Raw genomic sequence first — 9575 nt, forward strand, 5'->3', positions numbered from 1 at the left:
AAATTTCAGAGATGCTTGAAACTGCAATATTTCGAAATTTAAGGACGCTAATTTACTCAAAATTGATACACTCCGGCTTACCACCTAGCGGTAGGTTTCGGAAAGGTGAAAAAACATATATTTAATACTTGCGCCGGGTGTTTAATGTTCGGCTCCACACGAACTTAGACTTTCTTACTTGTTGATATTAATGTTTTTTGATGATAACAGGCTATAGTTTGGCGGTAACAAATATTTTTTGGCGGTTTTCTTCTGTATATATGTACACCATTAAGTGACCGGGTCTAAAGTTCACTTCACTTTTGTTTGTGTTATGTAAATTGTATGTTTTCACAGGTGCCTTCCTGTTCACTGTTTTTCGCGTTAAGTGATTGCTTGTGGATTTGTTTATAATCACTTTCGTGCTTTGTAATAAATTTTCACTTATATAGTTTTTGTTGTTGTGTCCATATGCCCATAGGTGCCTTTCGTTACGGCGAGGAAGGACCATGGCAACGCGAGAGGGAATCTTCGCGTTCGTTTGAAATAAAACCCACTCGCGTTTTTTATAAACGCTATAAGGGTTTATTTAACAACTAAATTATGTTTAACAGGTCTATTCTGCGCTGGTAATAAAAAGTTTGTAACCGGTAAATAAAGTTCCTGTCAATTTTTAAACCCTTTTCGCATTCTCTGTACTCTTGTAACCGGTAAATTTTGCTACCATCTCATAAGTTGGTAACAAAGGATTGCCCCGTGAAATATGCAATGCCAGAATCTGCATAATTTTTCTTAGCTGAATTGCTGAATATTTTAACTGCATTACCAACGATCCTAGAATCGCGATGACAAGAACTGGTAACATTTTTTGGTAATAAAATTTTTCGGTTACAAAATCTTCGGTAACGTGCAGAAGGTATATATATATACGGAATGAAGATATATATGTTAATTACGTCCGGGAAATGTTTTCTGTGGTGGCCGTTTTCCCGTGTGCGCTCGGTTAGACGGTTGAATTTGGAGTGCTTTTCCTTTCTCCACTTTCTTTTTACCATAACCATAAAGTGGTGCAAAGGTGCAGAGAGGCCATTAGGGTGCTCCTTCATTACAATCGGGCGATTGTATAGTTGGCTTAGTTCGGAAATGTGCTAAGTCCACTTTTTATGAAAATTGAGATTTTAATGCCGTAAGATAGCACAACTCAAAATACATCATTACAAAAAAAAAGTTATCGTAATATCGTTCTTAATTGTTATGCAGTGGTATGCAAATGTGCTAAGTCTAAAAGAAATCAAGAAAAAAATGTAGACGATAACTCGAGCAAATATTAAGATATCTCAACGAAATTTGATATGTACCTTTATACAAGGTAGGTTAGTATTAAAATGGGCGAAATCGGACTGTAACCATGCCCACTTCCCATATAAAGGTATTTTCCAAAAATGCAAGAACTACGATATTTCAGTAAATATTGTATGCAAATTGTTGAAAATTAGTATGTGATGAAGAATTTTGGTAAAAAATTATTATGACATTTTTGGAAAATGGGAGGGAAATCGGACAATGACTGCGCGCATCTACCATATTACGGTAATTTACAGAAACACGAAAACTGCGATCAATAACTACTAAAGCTAATTCACTTAAAATCGATGGTTGCGATAACCACTTAGCATACAATTAGATTATTATCAATTTTTGGATAATGGGCGTGCCGCCGCCCACTTATGACCACAAATGTGTAACTCGGTAACCGATTTATAAAGTTCTACCAAACTCGGTGCNACCACTTAGCATACAATTAGATTATTATCAATTTTTGGATAATGGGCGTGCCGCCGCCCACTTATGACCACAAATGTGTAACTCGGTAACCGATTTATAAAGTTCTACCAAACTCGGTGAACTTAATAACCTTGGTATGGAAAAACGATTCGTTGAATATGATTCAAGTCGGACTAAAATCACACCCGCCTCTCGCCTATCGAACGGTAAATTTCAGAAATACGGAAACTCTGATATTTCAATAACTGAGGACACTAAATTACTCCAAGTTAATACTTACAGCAATATCTTAACAATAAATAAGACTGCTATAGACTTTTAGAAATTAGGCGTGACACCGCCCACTTTATGACTACAAAGATGTATTTCGGTTACCACTTTATCGATAAATCTTTTAACAATAAAAAAATAATGAAAAACATGTTGATAGAAAATGTGCTAAGTCCATACTAAAAGAACAAAATCATAAAGAGAAATAAAATTGCTTTTTGTTGCCGCTTTTAAGATATTTGCCTTTTTTAACTTTAATTGTAAAGAGCAATGGAAAAAGCCCTTATTCCTTGTAATATGAAAGTTCCATATTTAAATTGGGCACCCTTGTATCAACTCGTTTAGTACATTCAAAGCTTTTCTTCGCGAAAATCTAATGAAAACGCTGCCAGAAAACTTCAAAATGCATCTTTTGGTTCAATGTTGCTATAACTAGAGATTAAAATTTTGTGAATTAAAAACTAGAAAGGAGAAAATTGTCAAAGATTCAAACTACACATTTTTTATATAATGGAACCAGTTCACAGTTTTTCTCTTTTTACTGGAAAAATAAACATTACAAAAATGTATTTTTTGATTATTTTTCGGTTTTTGTCTTTTTTAGTGCCTTCTTTTGCCTTTTTTGTGATTTCTGGTGGCTTTTCCTGCCTATTTCGCTTTTTTGTTTTGCCTTTTCTAGCCAATTTCATTATTTTATTTAGCCTTTTATAAAGATTTTTTGGTCCTAAAAACCCGTTCTCTGGTAATGATTAATAAACAAAAACATTAAACAAAAATATATAAAAACATTTCTCTAAACATTTTTATTCTACTCTATAAAGAAATGGCGAATGGCCAATTTTTTGCCATTCTTTTTCGCAAATTACTCGAAATTTTGAGGGTGTACGAGTCAAATGGATCTCAGAATCGGATTCAGCGGGTCGAAATGCATGTTGGTAGGTGGGTCTGGTTAAAAACACACACCCGTTTTTTCTGCCGGTCTTAGTATATTGCACTTAAATGTTTTCGTAAGAGCAGCAAAGCATTCAAAGCGGAGTCTTCTAATCTTGACCTAAAGTTTTTACATACAAAACCTACTGATGAAAAACATATTTCAGCCTCACCACTTTTAGGCTGAACTGTCAAAAGGTAGTCATAAGTACGGTGACCATTCGTACTGATTTTGGCGGGACAGTACCGATTTTGAGAAAATTGTCGTTCTGAATATTTTTTTAAAGTCGGGATGCATACGTTTTTTAAGCTTTTTAATTAGATTTCTTAGAATAATTATGAGNACCATTCGTACTGATTTTGGCGGGACAGTACCGATTTTGAGAAAATTGTTTTTTTAAAGTCGGGATGCATACGTTTTTTAAGCTTTTTAATTAGATTTCTTAGAATAATTTACGTTTGATTTTTAGTAAATTTTTTTGTGGAAGGTGTTTCTCATTTTCTCCATAAAAAAATTTTTGTACAAACTTTTTAGGTCCAAGCTAGTTTGAAGTTTATTATACTATAATTTAAAGGGCTACAAAACCGTATAGTCTAAACAAATCTGATCAAAATGTTTTTGAAATGAAAATGAATTTTTATATTTATATTGTGTGCATACATTTTTNAGTTTGAAGTTTATTATACTATAATTTAAAGGGCTACAAAACCGTATAGTGTAAACAAATCTGATCAAAATGTTTTTGAAATGAAAATGAATTTTTATATTTATATTGTGTGCATACATTTTTCAAGTTTTCTTCTCTTTGTTTTGTTTTACATGAAACTGTATTAAAAGATGTTATGTCTTTTTATTCTAAAAGCAAAATTGTATGTTTATATACAATGCTTTAGAAATCTCCCGATTTTTGATAACAGAAATCTGGTCACCGTAGTCATAAGCATTTTGAAGATAATGACCCCTATCTTCTCCATTACAAATTATTTGAACTTCGTCTACAAGCACGTCAGACAAATTATATTTTTCGATTTGAGGAAGTTTTGAATAGAAAGATGTAAAAAATTATCTAACTTTTCCTTAAAGCTCTTTGTTTCGTTTACATTAGCGACATTATGAGTAAATTCATTTAAATCTTCCTTAAAAAAGTACAGTTTCAAGTGTTTTATAAATGCAGTCAAAACGGCATTTTACAAAAATCATACTTCAAAATTCATAAACAAGTTCCCGGGATCCCGGGTTTGGCATCCCTAGTACATAAATATGTAAGTATGAATTTCCATATACATACATACATATGTGTTTGGTTTTATAACTGTATGAGTCTATATATTAACAGATCATTTTTACTTACATATTGAGGTATTTCACTTGAAAATCCTGCCCAATCATAAGCACGTGGTAAGCCGCAATATGTTCGCATTTCATTATAAGACGGTAATCCATAGTCTCGTCCACGCTGTATATCGATTGCTTTCAAGTCAGCTCCAAACTCTTCAAAACCTTTACGATCAAAGAAGTGCTTTATCTGTAATAAATATAATTACTTCATATAAGTATGTAATTATTATGAGTTCTATGAAATTAATCATTATTTTAAGATTCTAAAATTTGCAATCAATTATAATATAAATTTCTGAGTTGTAATGTATTGTTCGTAAAAAAGATTAGGTATCCTACATACATATGCATTAGGTAGCCCATCGATTTTTTTTTTTTTTAAACTTCAATACCCTACCCCTAACTATTTATGGGAAATTTTATTGCCGCGACGTGTCATTGAAGGTCAGAAAGTACGGTTTTGTAGATTTATCAGTTTTTGAATGACAAGTTTTTATTAAATTTTAAAGGACGAACATATTGTAAGAAGAGGATTTATAGGCCTTTAAAATGATGTTTAATAATCTATTCTCAGATTAGGTTTGTCGAGATTTATCATCGGGCAAATTAAAAAAAAAACATTTGTTCTTATTTTTTAAGTTTTGACCATCACTGATTTCCACAATTTCAAAATATGTAGTACCATCCAAAATTAACTCTATTTTCAAATTGATACTACATTTATTGCAACGATAATAAAATTGCCGAAGTTAGGCAACTTTTCCTAAATACGGCCTAGAATTTATATTTTGTATGTACTGGACTTTCAGATTTTTTGACTTGTGTCCCTAAGGAATTCATCAATATTTATTCAAAATTGATATATACGATCGCTCTTTAGCAAAAAAGTGGTTTCTCTCCGCCCACTTATATCATATATGCGCATCTCAAATACTACTTCACCGATCTCGACGAAATTTGGTATACACATAGCGCATATTGAACATTTTTGAAATCGGACAAAAACCATAGATTTCACCAACGTAACGGTAATTTCAAAAAACTCAAAGCTAGCTATATTTTAGGAGGAGTAGGTTTTGCCCGCTTTCAAAAATATTCAAGACGGTGCTTAAATATTGATGAATTCCTTAGGGACACTGCTAAAAAATATCTGAAAGTCCGGTACATACAAAATATAAATTCTAGGCCGTATTTAGGAAAAGTTGGCTAACTTCGACAAATTTTATACCATTGCAATATGTGTGGTATCAGTTTATTTGGAAATAGATTTAATTTTGGATAGTACTACATGTTTTGGAAATGTGGAAATAAGTCGAGCCCTAACCGCCAAAAGGGTGTAAGCGACAAAAAGTAAATTTTACAGTGGGCGTTGTTTTTATTAACACGGCAACTTAAAGACATTTATTCTTACATAAAAGAACATCTATTCTCGAATAAATTGGTATCTCACCTAATGCAGTTGCATAAAATTTGTCAAAAACTTATGATATCAGCAAAAATACGGCCCTGAATTTATATGTGTATGTACCGGACTTTCAGATTTCGTGACCAGAGTGGCCAAGGAATTCGTCAATCTATATATATAAAAATGAAATGTCTTTCGTATGACGGCGATGCCTGACCAAATGGTTGAACCGATTTCAATTCTGTAAAAAGCACATTGTTGGACGTTCTGTGTGGAAGGTTCTTTGATTTAAAAAAATTTGAAATTTTTTGTTGTTGTTGCCGAAAAATGCAGAAAGCTGAGACGTCACGATTTCAAAATTTCATAGAGTTTTCCGTATATTGAATGTCACTAAACTACTAAACGGCTGGACCGATTTCGTTCATGTTTGGAACATATTTCAGCACATTGAAGGGAAATATTTCGACTAAAAATTTAATCACTAGGTGGCGCTGGGGTCGGGGTATTCATAAAAATTGCATTTACTTGCTGATTTGGCTTATATTTAGAAAACAATTTAGCCAATTTAAAAGAAATATTTGGACTTGAAACTTACACGATAGGCTGCCCTGTGGCCGAGACATCCCCAAAAATTATTTTACGCTAAGAGAAGGAGATATCTACTATATATTTGTGGAAGTATGTATGTATGTATGTATGTGCCAGGTTGCAGCCTAAACGGACGGACAGAATCGAACAAAATTTTGACAGAGTATTACCATGACACCTGGGCCTATAATAGGGTAAAAAATTGGGATTCGACAAGGCACCTCCCATAGGCGTGAAATTTTTAATCAGCCATAATTTCGAAACTATAAGTCACATGAACTTGAAATTTGGTATGCAGTCATATATATGGCAGGTGCTTACAGTAGAGCATATATAAATGACTTTGTAAAAGTGGGCGTGGCACATCCCATAGGCGTGAAATTTATTATCAATCATAACTTCGGAACCATAAGTCACATGAACTTGAAATTTGGTATACTGTCATATATATGGTAGGTGCTTATAGTATGGTATAAATAACTGAGTTTGTAGAAGTGGCCGTGGCACATCTAATGGGCGTGGAATATTTCATCAGCTATAAATCCGAAACTATAAGTCATATGAACTTAAAATTAGGTATGCAGACATATCTGCGGTAGGTGCTTACAGTAGCTATATATACATGAGTTTGTAAAAGAAGCGTGGCACATCCCATAGGCGTGAACCCTTTTATCAGCTATAACTTGGGAACCATAAGTCCCAAGAACTTGAAATTTGGTGTGCGGGCATATTACGGTAGGCGCTTTAAGTAAGGCATAAAGAACTGAGTGGAACATGCCATAGGCGTGGAAAATTCGGAATCATATGTCACGTGAAATTGAAATTTGGTACGCAGACGTATCTATAGTAGGTGCTTATAGTAGGCTATAAATAAGTGAGTTTGTAAGAGGGGGAGCGGCACGTCCCATGGACCTGGAATGTTTTATCAGCTATAACTCCGGAGCTATAAGCCGCTTGAACTTGAAATTACGTACGCAGCCATTTTAATGGTAGGTACTTATATTAGGGTATATAAATGAGTTTGTAAAAGAGTGCATGGCACATCCAATAGGCATGGAATTTTTTATTAGCTATAACTTCGGAGCTATAAGTCCCACGAACTTGAAACTTAGTATGCAGATATATCAATGGTAGGTGCTTATATATAAATGGGTTTTTAAAAGGGGGCGTGGCACATCCCATAGGCGTGGAAATTTTTATCAGCTATAATTTCAAAACCATAAAAGCAAATGAAATTGAAATTTGGTACGCAAACGTATCTATGGTAGGTGCTTATAGTATAGGGCTGCCAGATATTTCTGTGGCCAAACCGGGACACTTTAGGGGGGAAAGGGGGAGAGGGGCTTCCCTTTCGCTTCGAAAAAATTACGCGCGAAAGGATGTAGTAAAATTTTATTTTGACAGACAAAACTAAAAACATGAAAACATGAGATCATGAGATCTTTACAACGTCCGCCAACAAAACAAAACAACTTATCACAACTAAAGCACAGAGAATTTTTCACAATGCACGCACCTTTTTTATACTTTATAAAAATACAGTTTATACTAAATACATCAAAACACATAAATATAAAATTTCTAAACTTTGTTCTAAACTCGGGAAAATTCAATAAATTTGCATACAAATTTGCAACTTTCTAATGAGACTCATAAAAATTTAAAGAATGAAGTTTTGCAGCCCATAAAATTTTAGTTGATTTTTGGCATTGTTCTTACTGAGAGTTTCTTCTATACAAACTATGTTCCATAATTCTTTTTATATGANAAAAATACAGTTTATACTAAATACATCAAAACACATAAATATAAAATTTCTAAACTTTGTTCTAAACTCGGGAAAATTCAATAAATTTGCATACAAATTTGCAACTTTCTAATGAGACTCATAAAAATTTAAAAAATGAAGTTTTGCAGCTCATAAAATTTTAGTTGATTTTTGGCATTGTTCTTACTGAGAGTTTCTTCTATACAAACTATGTTCCATAATTCTTTTTATATGGAAGACACTGTCAGCAAAAAACAATAAATGCTAAAAATCAACCGAATTTTCTGGCAACTTCAGACTTGCACTTTATTAATTGGCTCAAAAGCTACATTTTCAAAATTTTTCTAAAGAATCTGATTGGAAGTTGTGATTTGATGAAAGAGCCTCCGAGCAAATAATTTAGTACGGCACTGTTAAGTAGTCTAGGTTTCATGAAAGAAAAAAAGATTACCGATGACCTTTTGTTAATAAGAGTTCTTGCGAACATTACGCTTTCAACTAATTCGACATTAAGCCTGTTCCTGTATTTATTTTTAATGAGATTCATCTCCGAAAATTTTCTTTCGGCAGCAGCACTACTGTGTGGTAAAATAGCTAATGTCAGCTTATACTCTGCCAAATTGCTAAACATACACACATACACAAAACATTTTTCTGGTCCTTAACCAATCCCTTGCTTTGAAAAATAAAAAAGTGATTCCGCAAAAAAGGGTTAAAGAGTAAGAGAGTATACAAAATCTTGGTGCCACAAAAGTGATTGGACAAAAATTTTTTAAGTTAATTATTTTGTAATATATTCCTAATGTGAATGGAAAAAATTAAAAAAATTCTGAGCATATTTCGGGCCAAGTGGAGTAGGGAGTAGATTTCAAATTTAAAAAAGAAATCGGAGTAAATCTACCCAATCGGAGCAAAGTCCAGACGCTGGTTACAATTAAGAAAGCGCGCTAAATTTAAAAAAATGCGCATATGAAAGAGCACCAACCCAACTCGTAATTCATTTAAGTATAACAAATTTAGTATAGGAATATTCAATTCAAATACGCCCATATTAAAATGAAGCGCTTTGCACTTACCGATTGCTTTTTCATAATTAAGTTAAAAAAAATATTTAAATTCCATGCTGCCTGTAATGGGATTTGACCCTGACCCTCTGGAAATTAGCAAATTGTGGCAAGCATTTTCACGCATAGACATGTATGTAAATGTGCATTCAAATGTTGAGTTTGAATCAACACCCCGCGTGCGTGGTATGAAAATATTATTTTAAAATACGAACATTTTAAAACGATAATCAAATAAAAAATATTCATTTTTACTGTGCATTATTTCCCTCAGTGAATTCATAAAATTTCCCGAAGATTACAACGCCTTTTTTCTCTTAGTGTAGTGATCAAAACGAAAACCGAGACACTTAAACGAAACCCGGGACATTTTAAGGTTGGACCGGGACACCGGGACAAATAGTCTAAAACCGGGACATGTCCGGGAAAACCGGGACGTCTGGCAGC

General features: G+C 33.4%; 1 protein-coding gene across 1 annotated transcript in view; it reads right to left on the reverse strand.

Annotated features, from left to right (window-relative positions):
* Positions 1-9575, reverse strand: part of LOC108359212 (peroxidase-like) — a 250596-nt gene that overhangs the window by 72987 nt on the left and 168034 nt on the right. The window contains exon 5 of the mRNA XM_017610959.1: positions 4317-4490. Within this exon, the coding sequence (XP_017466448.1) occupies positions 4317-4490 (174 nt within the window). The remainder of the gene's footprint in view (positions 1-4316; positions 4491-9575) is intronic.

The sequence above is a fragment of the Rhagoletis zephyria genome, unplaced genomic scaffold (assembly GCF_001687245.7).
Source record: "Rhagoletis zephyria isolate East Lansing unplaced genomic scaffold, Rhagoletis_zephyria_1.1 Rzeph_scaffold_00355, whole genome shotgun sequence".
Taxonomy (NCBI): Eukaryota; Metazoa; Arthropoda; class Insecta; order Diptera; family Tephritidae; genus Rhagoletis; species Rhagoletis zephyria.